Source organism: Trichoderma reesei (assembly GCF_000167675.1).
Source record: "Trichoderma reesei QM6a unplaced genomic scaffold TRIREscaffold_19, whole genome shotgun sequence".
In the NCBI taxonomy this organism is placed as follows: domain Eukaryota; kingdom Fungi; phylum Ascomycota; class Sordariomycetes; order Hypocreales; family Hypocreaceae; genus Trichoderma; species Trichoderma reesei.
Genome location: NW_006711166.1, coordinates 127,015 through 146,159, shown reverse-complemented (window position 1 = coordinate 146,159; position 19,145 = coordinate 127,015). Strand labels below are relative to the sequence as shown.

The 19,145-nt window shown below is 54.1% G+C and overlaps 6 protein-coding genes across 6 annotated transcripts; 2 read left to right on the top strand and 4 right to left on the bottom strand.

Annotated features, from left to right (window-relative positions):
- Positions 1–236: 236 nt before the first annotated feature.
- Positions 237–1,533, bottom strand: TRIREDRAFT_80528 (uncharacterized protein; the record flags this gene model as incomplete). The annotated part of the gene is made up of 2 exons (XM_006967732.1): positions 237–1,097; positions 1,198–1,533. 2 exons carry the CDS (start codon positions 1,531–1,533, stop codon positions 237–239), a joined length of 1,197 nt encoding a protein of 398 aa, XP_006967794.1.
- Positions 1,534–5,377: 3,844 nt separating this feature from the next.
- Positions 5,378–6,622, top strand: TRIREDRAFT_123207 (Hypothetical protein; the record flags this gene model as incomplete). Its single annotated transcript, XM_006967816.2, has 1 exon — positions 5,378–6,622. The coding sequence occupies one exon, from the start codon at positions 5,378–5,380 to the stop codon at positions 6,620–6,622; it is 1,245 nt and encodes a 414-aa protein (XP_006967878.1).
- A 458-nt stretch (positions 6,623–7,080) lies between these two features.
- On the bottom strand, positions 7,081–8,559 carry TRIREDRAFT_110159 (uncharacterized protein; the record flags this gene model as incomplete). The annotated part of the gene is made up of 1 exon (XM_006967731.1): positions 7,081–8,559. One exon carries the CDS (start codon positions 8,557–8,559, stop codon positions 7,081–7,083), a length of 1,479 nt encoding a protein of 492 aa, XP_006967793.1.
- Positions 8,560–9,901: 1,342 nt separating this feature from the next.
- TRIREDRAFT_110158 (uncharacterized protein) lies at positions 9,902–11,275 on the top strand (the record flags this gene model as incomplete). The annotated part of the gene is made up of 2 exons (XM_006967815.1): positions 9,902–9,992; positions 10,092–11,275. 2 exons carry the CDS (start codon positions 9,902–9,904, stop codon positions 11,273–11,275), a joined length of 1,275 nt encoding a protein of 424 aa, XP_006967877.1.
- Positions 11,276–14,023: 2,748 nt separating this feature from the next.
- TRIREDRAFT_66788 (uncharacterized protein) lies at positions 14,024–14,947 on the bottom strand (the record flags this gene model as incomplete). The annotated part of the gene is made up of 1 exon (XM_006967730.1): positions 14,024–14,947. A coding segment is annotated over one exon (924 nt), but the record flags the coding sequence as incomplete, so codon positions are not given.
- Positions 14,948–16,655: 1,708 nt separating this feature from the next.
- Positions 16,656–18,681, bottom strand: TRIREDRAFT_123205 (uncharacterized protein; the record flags this gene model as incomplete). The annotated part of the gene is made up of 5 exons (XM_006967729.1): positions 16,656–16,801; positions 16,935–17,042; positions 17,174–17,515; positions 17,604–17,667; positions 17,923–18,681. 5 exons carry the CDS (start codon positions 18,679–18,681, stop codon positions 16,656–16,658), a joined length of 1,419 nt encoding a protein of 472 aa, XP_006967791.1.
- Positions 18,682–19,145: the final 464 nt, after the last annotated feature.

Below are 19,145 nucleotides of genomic sequence, written 5' to 3'. Positions count from 1 at the left end.
GGTATCAAAAGTAACGATGCCAGCAAATGCAACCTTCGCCAAGGCCAAACTCCGGTGTCCACCCCGTCTCTGGCTGAAACGAGACAGGTCGCTCTTGAGCCGAGGAAAGGGGGACTCGGAGACATCAAACCTAGGTAGATGTCTTTCTGGCGTGACATCGGAAACGCCTCCGAAGTGACCCCTATGAGTCCCTCATTGTACCCTCCATCCACTCCTTTCTACATACCTGTCGGAGGTCATGAACTTGACGCAGCAAACGACGCCAGAGCTTGTGCAATGGTTTCATCAGAGAAGCCGTTGGTATTCAGCATCTGGCTAAATCTTGTGTCATGGTCCAAGTCACCCTGCAACTGGGTTGTCAGGGTGTACTGTCGCTGAGACTGATTTGGCTTCACCACCGTGCCCGCCTGGGTGTTCTTCTTTTCTGAGAAGAGAGGGGCAAAGACTAGGTTGGTGACGGACGCATTGAGGTTTGCCAGTTCTGTGGGATGGCTGTTGTCAACTAGATTCCATTTCAGAATCTTACCCTTGACGTGTCCAGTCACAACGGAAGTGCCGTCATGACTGACTGCCATGCAAGAGGCGGGTCCCGCGTCCTCATCTACCACTCCCAAGGGGGAGTTGATTTGCATGACAATGGATGCCAGCTCGGCACTACGGGACCCCAACAGCGGCTTGTCGCCAAAGAACTCGACGAGATAGAGACTTCTATCTTCGGAAGAGACAAAGAGGGCTCGGGCACAGGGATCCAACGAAATGCAGAGAGGGGCCGTAGGGAACAGCAATGTTCGCAGTACTTGACCCGTCTGGTAGTTCCACAGGATGCACGTCTTGTCTTTGCTTGCCGATACACACAGGCTTGTCTCGGGATTGGAGCCTGGGCCGAGAACAAGATCGGTAATGGCCCCGCGGTGATTTGAAAGTGTCCTATCTGGCTCATGCCCGATATCCTGCCCAGGCTCAAGGAGGCGAGGCAGGGACCAGACGTTGATGTTGGAGTCATCTGAGGCAGACAGCACATGGTGGGGAGACACGGCAAGGCAGCTTACAGCCTGCACATGGCAGGGAGGCGTTGTGATTTGCCGTCCCGTGCAGGTCTAGACATGTGCGGTCAGCATCCATGATATCCTTTCTATTATGAGTTCGAGCAGGGGGGATGGCCGAAGAAGCTAATGAACAAGGAATTAAGAAGCATACCTCCCAAAGAATGAGCCGGCCCTCAGCTGTTCCAAGGACGAGAACATCGCCAGCAAGGGCAATACATCGGATCCTCTCCTGAAAGGGCACAAGAGCCTCTTGATTTCCTCGAGCTCGAGAATAGACATGGACATGGGCCTTCTGATCCTGGGCAGCGAAGACGTGGCTGTCACTGACAGCCAAGCAATGGACCGGTGCTGAGCTCTTCTTGAAGGTTGACTTGACAGCCCACGTGGGCGTCAGAGTATGCGCGTAGATACCAACGTCCTTTGATATGGCCGTGTTGGCAGCTATCGGCGGGCCGCACACCGAAGAGAAGAGCTCCTCGGACAGCATGGCGGCTATGGCTTGGGCGTGGCTGGACTTGGAGCAGCGTTGTTTCAGCAGCAATGACCCCTCAGATGGGCCTCCGGGGTGTGAACGCCCTCGTCCCTAATATCAGATATCGCTAGGACCTGGTGAGATGGCGGTTCCTTGTTGAGATAGTCGAAGCAACGACCTGGGCTTCGCCAAGCGGATCAATGGGAGCTACTGCCAATGGTATCCTCGCTAGATTGACGCAGACGACTGTTACGCTAAAGTGACATGTGCTTCACAATTCTCTGCTTGGTGCTGTGGGCAGTCGTATGATTTCTGATATCGGAGTGTGATTTGAGGTTGAGAAACGAGCCGTTGCAAAGAGAGAGAAAAAAAAAAGAAAGAAATTTGACGTCCCGATGGAGTGCATGGCGACCCGCTCATGGGACTGCGGGATTGAGGCCCCGACCACTCACAGCGGCAGCTCCAGGCCCTTCCAGCGCCTCGCAGGGCCTGGACGAGCCACTCGGCCCCCTGAAGCCGCCCCCCCGCTAGCGCTCTTAGTGGGCTCCCAGCGCTGCTCCAGGGCAGACGGCGCCGGATCTAGCAGGCATGCAGGTGACGTATCTGATCGACCTTGGAACTATCGCCTGTTCTTGCCTTCTCCTGGCTCTCCCTGCTTCCAATGTCATGTTGCCTTTGTCAACTCGACCTCCATCCTGAGCCTCGTCCATTGCTCAGTCACTCGCTGCCGTGGCTGTCAAATTCGATGTCTCGCCGACCCGTCCCCAGGTGACGGCACAAGTCCGTCTAGCAGCTGCTCGACGCCACGCCCCTGCATAACGCTGCTCTTAAGCTGCTGCCAGCTCAGCACTCGCAGCCCTTGCATCGAGAAGCCTCGGTTCTGAGTGGACAACAGCCTCGCCCTTGAGCCATCCGCAATCCCTTCGTCTGCTGCGGCATCTCATCTTGCTGCAGCATGATCTGCGGGGTCTCGGACACGCGCAGCTTATTGACCAGAGCGACGCCGACGCCATGTGGTGGTGGATGCCTTGGACCGAATGAACCCCCGCGACGCCTGACGCTCTGGACCCAACGATGACTGACTGGCTGGCAGCATGTCCGACGGAAGGGTTTGCATATGCTTGGACGAGGATGGACGGAGGCAGCTGCAGGAGATGGAGAGGAAGGGCCAATCGCCATCCACCGCTTCAACGGCCGTCTATTGTCCTTTGGGGAGCACGGATTACAATATGGTCCCTGGCTTGTCCAAGTCTGGACTTGTGGCTTTCATTTCCAACTCGCGGCCAACAACATGCGCAAGATGCATTGGCCTTGCCTCTGGTCGCCAGACACATGGGTTTGAACCCTCGTTGCATTGGCCCGAAGTCACCAGCAGAGCCGCCTCTTCGCCCTGACTTCGGAGCGTTGCCACCATCACTATGGCTCCTCACTGCCATTTGCTGGCCGTGCACGAGGTAGCCGCAAAGACAAAGATGATGCGATCCAAATCAGTGCCATGTGGTGCCTCGAAAGCTCCGCAAGTCACGCCACTCTCTGGCCGTTCAAAGGAACTGAATGAGGAGCGGATGGACAGCCTCTCGCAAGGACCACTGCTCGTCGGACGACGTGCCCATTCTCTCGCCTTGTTCCTGGACGCACTCTTGCAGCCGCTGGGCTGCGGTAACACAAGACTGTCTTATCCTAGCTCTCCGAGGATAGTGGCGCTCTGGCTTCCGGGAAATGACTGTCGCGCTTTGAACGGATCCATGCCTGTGAGCCGAAATTTGGGATCAACATCTTGGTACGACATGGCTTGCATCATTCGCCCGCATCGAGAAGGGCCGGCATCTCTGCTCGCGGCACTGCTCTCGACCAAGAGTTCCCCCGCCATAGTCGAGAAGAATACTACTACTAGGTAGCTAGTATGCACTACTAGCTGCAGGCTCTCGTACAGAATCCCTTGCAGCGAGCTATGGAAGAGGGGGGCAAAGCCAGTACGGAAGAGTCGAGATGGGCCAGCAATTGTTGACCACGGCACACAATGCTTGCAAACGCCATACCCGGCCCTTTTCGCGGACAGACTGTCTCATGCCACTTCCATGGAAATTGATAGAGGTCTGAGGCCGACCACTTGCAAACAGATCAGTCCAAGTCCTGCTCTGTGCTTGTCACTGGGACGAAACCGTTTCGACCGTCGGAGGAATCATGGCCAAGTGGCGGCCTCAGCGCCCACCTTGAGAGCCCGGAGCTTGGAGACGCCATCCATCTTTGCTTTTTCTTGCCAACACGTCGGTCGTCCCTCCGCCCTCGCGCAGTTCAATAATTCACAAGGCTAGCATTGCCCTTGCACTAGACAAAAAGCTGCATCGTTCTTGTGGCCCGGGCCAACCCCCTGGACGTGGTCTTTGCTCGCTTTGGCTGTACCACTTGCAAGGATGCAACCACCCCTTCCCAAAAAGTCTCCATGGCTGTCCCCGTCCCGGCCTCTGTCCCTCCTCTCAATGGGACTCCTTGCAGCGGCCGCTGCTCCTGTACTTGAAACCGAGATGCCATCTCGGTCTCTCATGTATCATGCATGTGCTAGATCGGCTGCTCAACCGGCGCCAAGATTCAGCCGCTCAACCACATCGTCTTGTCGAAATCGTTGGACACAGAGCCATTTCAAGCTGTTACTGTTCTTCTCCTGAAAGCAATCACCAACCTGCTCTTCTGCACTTCTCCCCTCCTTCCATCTGCTTGAAACCCCACAGGCACCATCACAGATACATCACCAACGCGCCCTTGATCCCCCCTTGGGTTTGACTCTGTTGCTGTCTCGCCTTCCTCCACCAGCCGCTCGTATAACAGCAGCCCAGCCCTCTGTCGCCGGTGGCGCGAGGTTTCTGATAGAAATCCCTCCGACGGCCTTTTTCGTGTTGTCAATTCGATCTTCATCCAGGCAAAAATTGTGACAGAAGTGACCTAGATGTCGGCGGCTAGCTTACCACTCGCGTCCTCGCCAACTGGTCTTCTAGAAGGACCTGCCAACATACCCAAGAGCGCACCGACCAGCAGGTCCCCGGCCAAGGCCACACGAAGGTCGGTAACCAGTATGAAGGGCTTGCTGCCACTTACATTATCGCCGTCTCCCTCTTTGAGCCTCTCGAATCCGATGCCTGGGAAGGCTGTTGATCAACGAGTGGACGGCTATTTCGCCGAGCTACTGGCCCAGGATCTTGAGTTCTCCAAGATCATCTTCGAAGCACGAAGCATGACAGCCGGCTCACCTGTCACGTCCTCTTTCGCATCGCCGTTTGACGACTGTTTGGACAGACCGACGAGTACGATGAGTTCTCATCGAAGCTCATGTCTGTCGCCGTATCCGTCAGCATACGCGCGCATCCAAACCCTGGGAGCCATCCAAGAGCGAAGTTCAATGGTGTCATTCCTCGATCATCAGGAAGACGCAAAGTCTGGCCATGCAGCGTCTGATTCGTGCTCTGCAACCGACACCGATGCGTCGTCTGTCTATGACGCGGCGCCGCCCTCCTTCATGACACGACACCGCCCGTCCCTGGACTTGAAAGCACCTTCGCCGGACCCGGTGAAGAGAAGCCTTCTTCCTCTCTCAAAGCTTTCTCTCTTGTTGCCTTCAGAGAGCTCTCGAGGCGGGAGCAGCTGGATCGAAGCCGATTCAGAAGCTGAGGATGAGGATGCCAGCATATATGGCGCCGCGCTTCATCTCTCACCACGGCCGCCCACGCCGCCCGAGTTTGAGGTCGGCATCGACTCTCGGCCAGCCAACGGGAGCATGCATAAGCTACTGCATCGGAAATCATATTCGGCCACTGCGGCCGCCGCTCTCGCGTCACCGCCAGGGCAACACTTGAGCAACTCGACGATGCAAGAGCGGCGGCCAAGCTCGACGCAGTATGCCAGGCACTCCCACACCCAGATGCAGTATCCCGACAGCCCCGAGAGCATCGGCATGCCCATGTCTCAGTACAGTCCTCCTCTGCCGCACTCGCAGAGCCTGCACCATCTGCCCGAGAGTGTCCTCCCTCGGCGTGCAAGCAACAGGTCCAGCATGAGGACGGCCAGCAGCCATGAGGCTGTGCGGCTGATAGACGAAGATGCCCGAACGGAATACAACCAGTTCATGTCTTCAGTCGACTCCAAGTACGCACCGAGACTCGACAGTGTCTACATCCGCCCCTCACCCCCTCCGTCACCGCTCCCAAGCGTGCAAATGTGGCTCAACGGGAGCGCGCAGCTCTTCTCCCTGCCATTTCAGAGCGATGAGCTGGCTCGGGTCGTGCCTCTGCCGCCTGATGTGATGGAGACGCTGAGGGTCACCACGGCATGTTTCCCAGAGACCATGTTGCTCTCTTCCAGCCTGACTATTGAGACGATCCGAACATACTCGAGAAAGGCTAGAAATCCAGTGGTCGATCTTGCTCTTCTTCCTTCCGGGCCGCGAAGCCATGCCTCGATGTCGAAGCAGTCATTATGGAGAAGAGTGGTCAAGCGGGGACCACAACAATCGGCTCAGCGGACGCGTGATGTGCACACTCCCACTGCAAGCTTGCTGCAGTCACCCAGCGTGACGTCCCTGGAGTCGCTCAAGCCGTGGGCATCAGTCAAGAACGTATTCGGAAACTGCTCCGACTACATCTGTGACGCGCTCTATTCACACATTGTTGCGTACAACTACGTCTCCGCTCTTGTCGCGCGGTACCCGACCTCTGTCAGCAACGGGCGTTCAGACTCGCCCGCGGGATCACAGCATGAGGACATTCCGAAGAAGGCGGCCTCGCTTCTGGGCCTCAACGAAGGGTCCGCCATGACCTCGGCAGCATCGATTCGCTCTGCGAGGAGGTTCAGCTCTTCGCACTGGGGTAAGGAGGACGTCATGACCACGAGCACGGGCTCCACCTCCACCGGACAGGATATGGCACTTAGAAATATCCAGACGGAGCTCTTGCGGTGTATACGTCGTTTGATTGCAACTGCAAGGCTCATGGCAGAAACCAACACGACTGATGAGAAGGTGGTGGAGATGGAGATGGAGGACGGAGACGTGCTGTTTATGCGCAGCCTTTGCGAGATTGTGAGGGTAAATGAAGAGGCCGCAGCCTACCTTTGATTAGGGGTTAAAAAAAAAAAAAAACCTTCTGTGTGTTGCTTGAGACTGCCATATGCTCTCTCATCGAAGGTGTTCATTTGGATGTTGGCACTGCGTGCGTGTTGATGCTTCTTTTCGCTTTTGCTAGCCCGCCATGTTCGTCATGCTTCCTGGATCTGTTATGTTAAAGGGCTATATGAAGATCGGAGTTTATGAGCCTACTGGAGTGGTTGGCATGATGAATATACGATTATTGGCTGTTGGCCATGGCAACTAAAACTCGAATATTGACAAATATGAGTTGTATACATGAATGTCTCTCACGTGTTTCGACAATTTGTCACCTTTAGGCCAACAGCGATTGTACTTGAATTGTGCCCAATCAATATATAAGGGTATCATTTTAATCTCACTAGACTGCCAACATGGACGAGAGCCAGTTTGCCTCTTGTCTCCTACAAATCCGCAAACAGCCAACATCACACCTCCAACGGCCCCTTGCCATCCCCAAACAATGCTTCATACCAAGGCGTGCTTCCCTTTTGACAAACCCCATCCCAAGCTATCGGCACCAGCCTGGCCGGCCGTTCGCCTTGCGCCGGTTCAAAGACGGTTACCTGCTTCTTACTGCGCTGCGTCTGTGGCGGCCAATAGACCAGATCCTGCTCTCCGCCGTTCCCATGAGACGACATGTTCAAGAGCGGCTTCAGGTCTGCGACACTGCCATCTCCAGAAGGAGGCTGGAGCTGTGCGGCGACGAGATCCCGCAGGCGGGGATAGAACCACATGAGCTTCCACCAGTTGCTGAGACGCCATGGCTTGAGGCCGTCGATGTAGGCGTTGTGGTGGATGCCCACGGGGACGACGCCAAAGTAAAAGTCTGTGTAGAGCGGGACATTGCCCCATGAGGTCTGCGAAAGAGGACCTCCTCTGTCATCTTTGGCTTTCACGAGTTCCTTTGGAATGGTGTGTATGCGTGGACCGTCGGGGACGCCTGCTTTGAGGGACTCGGCGCGGACGGCGTTTGCGTCGTTGAGCTTGACAAAGTAGCCGTCTTCTTCGGCGGAGCAGGTTGCCGGGATGGTGGCGAAGCTGTAGTCCAGGCCGATGCCGAACTCGAATTGTTCCCCCAGCAGGGCCTTTGTCGCGATATCACGTACTTCCGGACTCAAGAGTGTCAAATCGTACCTTGAGGCGCTGCCGTTCCAGGAAGAGGAGAGTTGCTGCGTGACCCATTCGCGCCAAATCTCCTGATCGCCGAGGACTTCCCCAAGAAGAGCCTGGTCGCTCCATAGCTGTCTGCCGCTGAGGGCCACGGAGGCGATTTTTCGCTTGCACCGCCGGAGGACTTGTCGGAGGGAGGACATTGTTCCCATGATCATGCCGCTGTTGATGCATCTCGGGCGAATCTTTTTGTATTTCCGGGCCGGGTCGAAGAGTAAAGGGAGGATGGTGTCGGTTTCGGGGCCGTAGAGGTCGGGTGGCATGGGGGAGGAGGGCCAGTGCGTGTAGTGAGGGTTGGAGCCGGATTCGCTGTCTGGTTGGCAGTCTTTTGCGGTGGTGACGATGATGGATTGCTTGGGGGGCGGTATGGGGAAGTTGTTGGAGGAGGAAGAAGAAGAAGAAGATGATGATGATGATGTTGAGGCTTGGTGGGCTGAAGCTTGCCATTGCTTGCGGAGGCGTTGATTTGCTTCGTTGTTGAGCTGGTGATATCGCTGTATGAGCACCGACGGGGGAAGCTGGAACCAGATATCGTACGCGTCCACCAGGACAGCGAGGTCGTCGTCGTCCGCACCGCCGTCAACGTCGTCACGGCTAAGCATCTCTTCGATGACGGCGAGCAAGCTCTCGAGCTTTGCGATGTGGCTGCCTGCAAAGTGCCACTCTGGGCGGTTGAACTCGCCGGACCAGTTGAGCAGCGTGGGCAGCGGGTAGCCGAGGGCGACGGCGGACATGATGCTCTTGCAGAGGTTGAGGTGAGGCGAGTCGGCGGGCATGAAGATTCGGAGGCGACGGTTGCCGGTGGTGCTGGATTTTGGGGGGATGGGGGTGAGGGCTTCGAGGGCTTCGCGGGGGAGGATGTCGGAGGGGGGGATCTTTGAAGTTGAGGGGTGGCCGTGGCGGAGTTGGGTTGAGGCGGACTGTGAGAATTTGGTTCAGAATTGGTGAGTTGAGAGTTGTGGGAGGGAGGTGCTGGGTTACCATGGCTGAGAAGAAGAGGCTGGTGGTGATGATGGTCAGGAAGATGAGTTGCCATAGGGCGCCATGGGAGAGAAAGACGGAGCATCGTCGCCATGGGGAGCGTTTGGTGGGTGAGGACTGGTCATGTTGTTTGTGTCTCGGTAGATTGCGGTATTCATTGTCTGTTTCTCTGAACAGGTTGGCAAAGAGTCTCGGTGATGAGCGTCTCATTTTCATTATCCGATGTGAGTGAGAGTTCTTATAGAGCTTCTAGATCACGCCGCACGCCATGCATGTTTGAACCCATGATCCGTTTCACCACAACACGAGATACATGATGATGAGGAAATGAGGAAACAATGATGATGTTGGTGATGACGGGGATCAATGTTTCTTCGTCTTGTCTTATCACTTTTTAAGAGACACTCTGTATGCACATGATTAGGCCGATCGCCTTCAAGACCCTTTTCATGGGCGAAAACGTGGGTCGCTGAAGAAGCAGCCCCATGCCGGATCGAGCAGCGATAGTCATGACCCCATTCAGGGGAAGAACGCAATTGAAAGTGCGGATTGCAGAGGACACGCAATCTTTGTGCTTGGTTCCCCTCGGGTCGTCGCCTTTTTGATCGGCGTTTAACAGCTTTCTTGTCGGTCCAACTCTCCGGCGTTCGAGCCGTGGCTCTGTTCGATTTTGACGCTATTCGCACGTGGGCGAGGATCGGCTTCTAAGGGGTCCGGCTCCATCTCCAGCAAACGTCATCTGCGGTTGACCGTTCTTTTCTTTTCCCCTTCTAAATCGCGTGGGTGTCAGTGAGAATTATGCCTCATGCTGCTCATAGGCACATAGGAGAGGGGGATGTGTGTGTGTGCGTGTTTTAAGCAGCATGATCGCCTGGGTGATCTATTCCCCCCCGGCGGCTGTCTGGATCTAAAAAAGGAGCGCGGCTCACTCACCTTCTCCCCATGTTAGGAAGCGTCCGGTTTACGTAGCTGTTGGGTTGTGCTCGCGGTAATATAGCCTCTCAGAGCTTCTCACATCAAGAGAGATGAGCATGTCGTGACATCGAAGTCGCAGGTCAAACATACACAAACTCACTCCCGCCTCGCGCCTCCGTCATGGGGGCATTGAAGGCTTCCGCTCGCTCTCCAGGAGCTATGCCGACTGCCGGATGGGGAGTGCGGACTTTTACTGCTTTTGGCATTGTTGGTGAGTGTTTTTTATTATCATGCTGATGGCCTATCATATTGATTAAGCCATCACTTCATCAGCGACTGTATCTGAGTTAACATCAACCCTGTGTTATAGGCCTTGCGAATATTCTTCTTCCCTACCTCATCCTGTCCAGCCTCTATCTCATCGTTCCCTTTCCACAACCCGTCGTCCTGCTCATAGAGCTACTCCCTGCTCTCGCCGTCAAACTTATCCTTCCTCACATCTTGCATTACACGCCGCACTGGCTCTGGCTGCTTCTCCTCGCAAGCTGCTGGGTTCTGGCCACTATCGCTGCCAACGCCGCACCGCCAAACGTCATTGCCCCGATCCGTGTCTTGATCGCCGTACTTGCGTCGGCCACTGCTGCAGCCGGCGAGGTTTTCTTCCTGAGCCAACTCTCACGGTACGGCAAGGCGGCGCTGGCGGGATGGGGAACGGGGACAGCGGTGGGAGGTGCCCTGCGCGCTGTTCTGCCGGTGCTGGTGACGGTTCATATGGGCGTCATGTTGCGCAGTGTTACGGGCTATGCTTATTATCTAGTTGCGGCTTTGGTGGCTGCTGATTTCATGGTGTTGCCGTCTTCTCAGAGCCAGAAACGGAAGAGCTTGGCCATTGAAACCGGGTTTGCAGCTGAAGACGGGGCCGTCTCTGAGAAACTTGGGAGTCAAAAGTCTTCACTCCTCGCAACGGAGAGATGCTCGCCATTTAGCTTCTGGGAGCGTTTCCGACGTAATATGCTGCTTCTGAGCAACAAGCTTCTGAGGCTATACATTGACCCTCTGCTCCTGGTTACAGCAACGCAGGTCTTTGTACTCTCGGGAACACCTCGTGCCAGTATTGCACTGCCGGGCTTTTCAAGCTATTCAATGTTTCTCTCTGAGTACGGGCTCGCATTCCAGACTGGAAACGTTGTAGCTCGGTCAACTGCTCTTTTGTTCCGAGTCAGAAGACCAAGGCTTGTCTTTGCCATGTTGTTGGCCTGCTCTCTAGCCGCCATTCTCAACACCACACTCTTGTTGAGTGAGGACGCACATGTTGCTTTTAGCCTTGCCTGTGCCGTTGGATGGTGTAGCGGCTTCATGTATATGAACACATTTGGTGCTGCCATGGAATATCTGAGCAGGAATCCGGAGGAGGACGCGGAGTTTGCCTTGGGGAGCATTGGGATTGGGCAGAGTGTGGGACTGCTCATTGGAGGGCTTGCTGGGGTTTTGTTCGAGGCACAGCTTTGTGGGCTGGCGAGTCGGAATGGACGGTGGTGTTCTACTACCGTATAGACATCTCATACGAGTATTTTGCGTGGTCTACCCAGTTTTTGTATGATGAGCTGACTCGAGGCCAAGTATATACATACGATTATCAAGCCTCATCGGTTCTACCTCGATAGTCCAGGACATTTATGGATGCTAAAACCTTTTGTGTGAAGTTGGTAGGACATGGAAGATAGTGTTGGAGTAGACAGGCGTCGTTAAAGGCGTCATGAAACTATCACTACGTCTCAGGGACTACGAAACTTTCATGGTTCAAGCCAGATTGCCAAAAGTGATTCAGCCGCTTCTCGGTCTCTCAACTAACTATTTGTATAGACCGTTGAAACCATCTGGCGATCATTTACGCTTCAGGTGTCTGGGGAAAGGGACGTGGTGTTGCTCGCAACAGGCTAGGATGTACGAGTTGAAGTAGGTAATGGCAATATATCAGTCTAGGCTTCTACTTTCGTCAATGATCATTACTGGACCTGCCTGGCTTTCTACATAGGCTGATCTCCTGCGACATTTCAAACTTGAACGAAAATACTTCAACTAGTTCACCTAAGACTTGAGCTGAGACGGTCAACGTGGTAGCGTCATTGTCATGGTATAACGACCCAACCAATTTATATTGTACTTTATCATGAGATCTGAATGATACAATTAAATTTCTCTATATATCTATAGAAACTTCTCGTCATATTCACAGCGATCCATATGAAGTAGTTTTGTCCCTTGAACATCTGCAACGCGGGCAAAACTCAGCTTCTCGATGCTCTCACTTATACGATGTCTCATCAGTGTCCAGCAGATCAGCCCTCAAGCAAGAGTGACAACTTCTTCAAACCAGCTGAGCTAACTATCGGATTGAAAAGCACCAAGCATCTCTCCAACCCAAACAACTAATCCATCCGAAAGCGCAAACGCCGCATGGCCCAAGCCTGTCTCCAAGACAATCCTGATCAAACAGGCTCAGTCGATGATCCACGGAGACCGTTCACATTGCATCATCGCTACTTGATTTGCCAAACAACTTCGAGCTTCTCTCAAAACAACAAGTTGGGACTTGCACTACAGCCTCGTGCCAGGGGACATAAGAAAACAGGATCCTAGACTGCGACTGGCTCAGTTGATAGTAAATCTGACGAATGCCTGAGGTAAATGTTGGTGTGCTCGAGTCTATGGGAGCTGGGAGTATCGCTCACCTGGGAAGTTCAGCGCGAAGGCGAGCAGCGAAGCATATAGGGCGGCATGAGGCATCACATGGCTCTGAATGGCTTCCTGTACGGTCAGCTACGTGCAGCTGGATTTCCCCTCTTTCATTTGCTTCACTCATTCAGCAATTTCCCGTTCAAGCAAAATGGGTGTGAGAGATGCTGAGTATTTCAGCATGTTGGGGGTCGTTCAGGGTAGAGAGGGAACATGTTGCCAGATCGATCACATGCACTACGCATCAGTCCCTACCTCAACCTCTACAAAATCTTGATCTTATCAATCACTACTCATCATATTTAGTCATCTCTCGCGTGATACGTATCCAATTCCACCCTCTCGAGTGTCAGCCAAGTCTCAAAAGTCATTGTCTTTCTCCACCCTGCATTGTTCACCCTCCCTCACGATATAATAACCTGAGTCTCCTCTTATAAAACATTGAACAAGCGGTGAAGCTCTTCCAGTATCATGCATCTGGAATTGCCTTGCACCCTCTACAACAAGCCACAATAACTTGCGCAGTCAAATCATTTGCTGGAGTCTGACCTCCCTGCATGAGACCCTTCAGCCGCCTCGTCTAGTCTAAATGATGTGAACAGGATTTGCCCCTCACGAAGGGAAAGCAAGGGTCCTGTGGGATATGCAAGGGAGGCTCTTCTCTCAATGACGTATTAAACATGCATTAAAATATTGCAAGTATGCAAATAAGGGAGCAGTCAGGCTTCAAGGTGCACAGGCGCTACTTGCATATGTACTTCAATATTGTGAGGCCACGTCCGTTCTGCCTGGAGCACATCATATATGCATGGTAAATGAAGGCTTTCTCCAGGGTAAAGTAGGAGAGTGGGAAGGAATCCTGCAATGGCGAATGTTATCTAATTGTTCAGGGTCTTTGCGATGCCCCTCGTCGAGATGCATTCTGAACGTCCCGCTACTCTCCTCTTCCTACGCTCAATATCAGTGTGAGGGAATTTTGAGAGAGGGACAGGATGCCAGTACACAGTCAGTTTCTCTCCTTGCCAAATCTTCCAAAGTTGCTTCAGGAACATTTCGGTCACTGAAGAGCAAGTGATGCACCCATCTTGAAATCTGATGTGGTCTACCAATCTTGGGTATCAGCCATTTATTTCGTCTGCGAACCTATCCAAAGCTATCATATTGTCGTATCTGAAACCATATGCAAGGCGTTTCCAGGACATAAATATGTGTAGAGCAGAAAATGCAGAAACAAACCAAAGATGTAGCTCTCCCATAGGGAACAATCTTACTCGTGAGCCAATGCCAATAACACAAAACATGACACCAAGAAAAAACAACCAGGACACCTTTTTCACCCTCCATTTGCCTCTCCTTCATGGTGTGACCTCAAATTCGACATGGCCAAGCCGTGGGGGAAGAGAGGGTGTCGATATCATACGGCCACACACCATGGGGTCGACCAGTCACACCCAGAAGACCACTGACTCCCCCCTCCCCCTAAAGGAGAAAACAACCCGAGATCTAACCACCCCGGCCAGTTTTCATCTCATGGTGTGGCAAGAGAGAAATAAGTGCATATCCCCTTTAGTTGGCGCCAGGCAAGTAGAGAGGAATCTCCATGGGCAGCTCCTTGTGCGGGGTGAGCGAGTCAATCGAGCCCGAAACGTGAGACCGGTCAACAGGCTTGCGGGTGAAGAAGACCAGCATGTCACGATGAGCCTCCTTGGTCTTGTCGACGGGATACACAGCTGAGAGACTGTGCTTGCGCTCATGGTCGACAATCATGAGCGTGTCGAGGAACTTCTTGTGCTGGACGCGGGCGAGCAGGTGCTTGGGCTGGATCTCCTCCAGGGGGATGCCCGTCTTCTCGTCCATGCTGTGCATGAAGGTGGCGGCGCTGTTGTCCGACATGTTGTAGCTGCCGAGGAAGGTGGTCATGGTGTGGTCGACGCCGTCCGAGTGGACGCCCTCGAGGGCCGGCTCGCCCAGGATATGGGGCGTGGTGACGGTGCGCAGGTTGAAGAGGGTGCACACCCACTTGTTGAGGCCGTACTCGAGCTTGGGCCGGTGCGCAATCTCCATGCCGTGGATGATCATGGCCTTGAAGGCGAAGAGCGCCTGGAAGACGGAGTTGAGCTGCAGGTCGTTCTGCACCTCGTCGAAGCGGCGGATGGCGCCCGAGTCGTAGCGGTTGAAGTCCTCCTCGACCGTCAGCACAAACGGCTGGAACTCGAGGCGGCGGATCGAGTGCGTGTCAAAGTCGAGGCAGAAGCGGCTGTTGCGCGTCCTGCGGAAGGGCAGCGTCGGGTCGTGGTACAGCTTGTCCGAGACCGTCTTCATGCCGGGGATGTCGGACTCCTTGGCACCCAGGCCCAGCATGAGCTCGACCATCTCGTCCGACTCGACAAAGATGCAGCGGTCGCGCAGGTACTTCTCACGCAGCTTCATGATCTTGCCGACCGTCTCGTAGAACTTGGGGTTGTACGCCTGCTCCCTGACGTTGAGCTGGGTGAAACCCTCCACCTGGGGGTAGGGCTCCGTGGGGAGCTGCTGCTGCTGCTGGAACTGCTGGTGGCCAAGATAGGGGGGAGGGGGCGGGCCGCCGTTCCGAGGTGTCTGCGTGGCGAGGGCCTCGACGGCCTTGGCCTTGCTAGACTCGTGGAACAGACGCTGGCTGCCGCGGTTGGTGACGGCAGGCGACGAGCGGAGCAGAGGTGCAGAAGCACGAGCTGCGCGTTGAGCGGATCTGAACGAAGACATGGTGTTTGAAGCAGTAGCGTCAAACCCGATGAAGAAAGGACGGGATGTACAGTCCCTGTTTAGGAGGAGTTTCTTTGTTTGTTGGTTTGTTTTAGAAAGAAGAGCAGAAAGAACAAGTTTAGATCTTCAATTCTTTGAATTGTTCAGTATTTCTTTAATGATCAGGAGTCAGTTGAGGAGTGGCTCAGGATAGCCCCCTATCAGGAGATTGTAAGAGTAGCTCAGGATAGCTCTCTGTCAGGAGTTGAAGAGTGGCTCAGGATAGCCCTCTGTGACAAAGAAAAAATGAATCAGGAGTTGAGTATGTACGGCTCAGGATAGCCCTCAATTGGAAAGACGCTGCCTTGGCTGTCAATACTTTTACTTCCAACAGAAGACGAATTGAACGAACTCTGGGTGGTTCCCTGTTCAAGATGGTGAGATCAAGCAGGAGAGAGGCAAATGCGAACGGAAACGAAGAGGTAGAGGTGGACTGTCTGTACAACCGAGGACGAAGAGGTGAGTCAAACAACGTGGAAAGGGTGGGAAAAGGTGCCTTCTTATTCACAAGAGGGCATATCCTGGGATGATGGCCACTTGAGACACGCAACAGCCGTTGGTGGGGAGGACACGGAGGGAAGGGAGGGAAGTGGTCGCTCAGCCAAGGCAGCACAGCATCGTGATGCTCGGTGTGGCATCCTCGAGGCAGTCCTACCTCGTACAGAGGGCATGGCATCATAACTTCCCCGCGAACTACCACCTCATTGAGCAACGAGACAAACTGGCATCCCATCCCGTCCCTGCTTCTTTCAGCCAGCCTCGAGACACACTAGCGTTGGATTCTGATGTCAGCCAGCACAGGTATACATACGACCCAAAGGAGGTGATTGATGCCTATGCAAGCTCAGGGACCTCACTTAGTATGCCATAATGCAGCTTACTAGAAGCCTGAGCAGGGGTAGAGACTAGATGGGTGATATGTGGATGTGTCTCAACAGCCATCCGATGGTCCTCGGTACAACACTGAACATTCGTTGCGTCCAGTACTGCCCATCATTCTTACGCAGATGTCAAAAGGTAATAGTACTAGAAAGGCATGCCACATGTTACAACGACTGAAGCCGAGGAAAAGCAACAAGACACGTACTGATCCACGGACTGCGTAATGAGACATTGTTTTCACTCAATGTGCCAACAAACACCACCAAACCGGTTTCTCTCGTCATAGTTGAGGTATGCACCATAGAAGGTCAGCTCAGGACGGCACGGCACGAGACTCCCTTGCATATATCGACAACAAAACTAGACCGTCTTAAGCCCGTGCTGTATGAGAATACTAGTATGTGTTTCCCTACGCTCGAGTTGAAGGAGCCGCAACTGATACGTACATGTCGTAAGTGTGCCAACCCTCACATAATTACTACACCCTACCTACCCGGATACAGCGTTACTCAACGCGAGGGGTAGGTAGCATGTCTTAGTGATGCGTCGACGAACCGCAGCCAATGATGCTCCTCTTGGCATATGTCGAGGCGGGCGAGACGGGCAGCCGGTGAGTGTGACCTGCGGCTTGCGGCGCATCAGCCCTGCGCCGTGCCGTGCCAGAGGGAGACAAAAGTGCGTCTGGGGTCGGCGTCCAAGGCACTTACACGATGCAACCAGCGTTGTAGTACTTGGCGCGTCTAGTGAGACCCTGACTGTACTGTATGTATTACTGTCCTGGCTGAGTCGAGAGAGGAAAGCCACACACACGTACCTACGTATGTAGGAAGTGTCGTCCTGAACTGGGACGGGAACACGGGAACTAACTCGTATGGGCCGTCTTGCCCAAGCTTTACAGCTCCTCGTGTGCGTGGGGAACAATCTCGACATGTAGTCAGTCATTGAGGCTGCGCTTCTATGAGGCCACATGAGAATGCAAGGCTCCGAGCGGCTTCAACAGACGCAAGTCGGCGGTACTTGCCGCATTCCATTTAATCGGTGTACATGACATACGATGCTCAGCGTGAGTAATTGACACGTCAACATGCCGTTCTGGCTGCACGCATGTCGATGTGAGGAGGAGAGACGCAAGGCCGACGCAATATGACGAGAGCCGAAGCGAAGCCATTCGGCGGGAGGGTTGAGGAAGAGAAATCTCGGCGACATAGGCAAATGCAATGCGCTCATGCGAATGCAGTTTCAAGTAAAACGCGGGGTGGAATGACTCGAGGCTGAGGAAAATAGATGAAGTGGCTCGGTATTGGTGGCCCCTTGGTTGACCACGTAGGTAGTAGGTAGACACGAAGTCTGTCTGCCTTGGAATATGTATGTTGTCCCTGAAACGCTTGTGGCTTGCTTGGAGGATGTACAGCATTAGTCTATGCAAGAGATGTTGTTGATCAGCAGAGGGGAGGCCATCTGGGGAGAGAGGCTGGCTACACACAGATGGTGCCATATTTCTCTAAACGAATACCACCCCAAGGATCAGCGAACACCACCAGCAGGTTCTACCATCAACGAGGTCCAGTTCGCTGAATATCATCAATCATCATATGCTATGTGGTTATATAACCGGGTATATTCATCCAGTAGCGCACAAATAGAGGGAGCTACGTGCCCATATGCGCAGATATTACCTACATGAGCCCCCTATTCCATTATGCAACCCCCCCATCCGACCGACCCAATTCTGGGCATCACCCGACCCTCGCCTACATGTATGCCATTCACATTACTGCGATCTGCATGTATCTCTGCCATACCCTCACAAACGAGACCACTGCCATGAGAGCCCACGCCTCCCCCAGCTCACCGGTCGCTCCGCTATTGACGAACTTGAACTTGGCGGCCTTTTTGAGGCCCTTTGCATCTGCCCACACAGCCAGGACCTCATTGTCCTCATGCAGCGTCTCGTACTCGTATGCCGCTGCATCTCCGTCGTCCTTGTCCTCGTCCCAGCCTTTGTCTACATGTGCATCGGGATAGTAAGTGGTTGCGACGCGCCTCAGTTTCCATCCATGACCCCATTCATGCAAGTCCTTGACCTCTTTCCCCCGTGAGCTCACCCACTCAAACCTCTCAACGCGTGTTGTTGTTGTTGTCGTCGTCGTCTTCGGCGTCTCCCCCGCCCGGTCAGGCACAGGCACAGGCACAGGCACGGCAAACGACCAGGCGTCCATCCAGCCCTTTGTCCGGCGCGACATCTTCTCCTCGAACACGTCCTGGCCGGGCTCCAACGGCGGCAGCGTCACGAGGTTCCCCATGCCCGACTTGCCGGTGTTGCGGACCGCTGCGAGCGGCGGATGGTCCACGGTAGGGCCGCCATGCAAGATGAGGCTCCCCCACCAGCTTTCGGGTAGGTTTACGGTGTAGACGGGCTCGGAGGCGCTGTTGAGGAGGTGGAGCCTGAGTTTGCTCCATGAGGGGTCATAGCAGAGCTCCAGTGAGCTGGGGAGGGTGACGCTGCTGAGCGAGGCGCTGCGGAGTTGACGGTGGGCTTCTTTTGATTCGGCGCCGCCCATGGTGATGGTGAACAGGGGGGTCTTTGGTGATGATGAGAGAAGAAGTGGACTAAGTCAGAGGGGACTGTTGGGTTGGCGTGCGAGTTGTTTGTAGAATCTGAAGTAGGAGAAAGTTCTAATATGTCGAAGACGATGGTTTCTTTTCGTTCAGTTCCATCTCATAAACGCTGCTTTATATGGCTTTTGCTTTGAAGGTCCTGATCTCATCCTGGACCCGTCAGGCTTCCAAATGCGGTAATACGCAGCGCTGGCGAGGCGTTGAGCCAGAATCTGGCGATGCACCGCCACCTTGGAGAGCCAACGATAGTGACAGGCACAAGGCTGAATCTTCTGATGGATGATGGGGAATCGAGCGTTTTGCATTCTGTATGTAGCCACGGGTGCCTAGCTGAGTGGCAGAGGAGAGATGTGCTTGATAAAGGAACCTGATGGTCAACATGCGATCAATGTCTGACCATATGCTG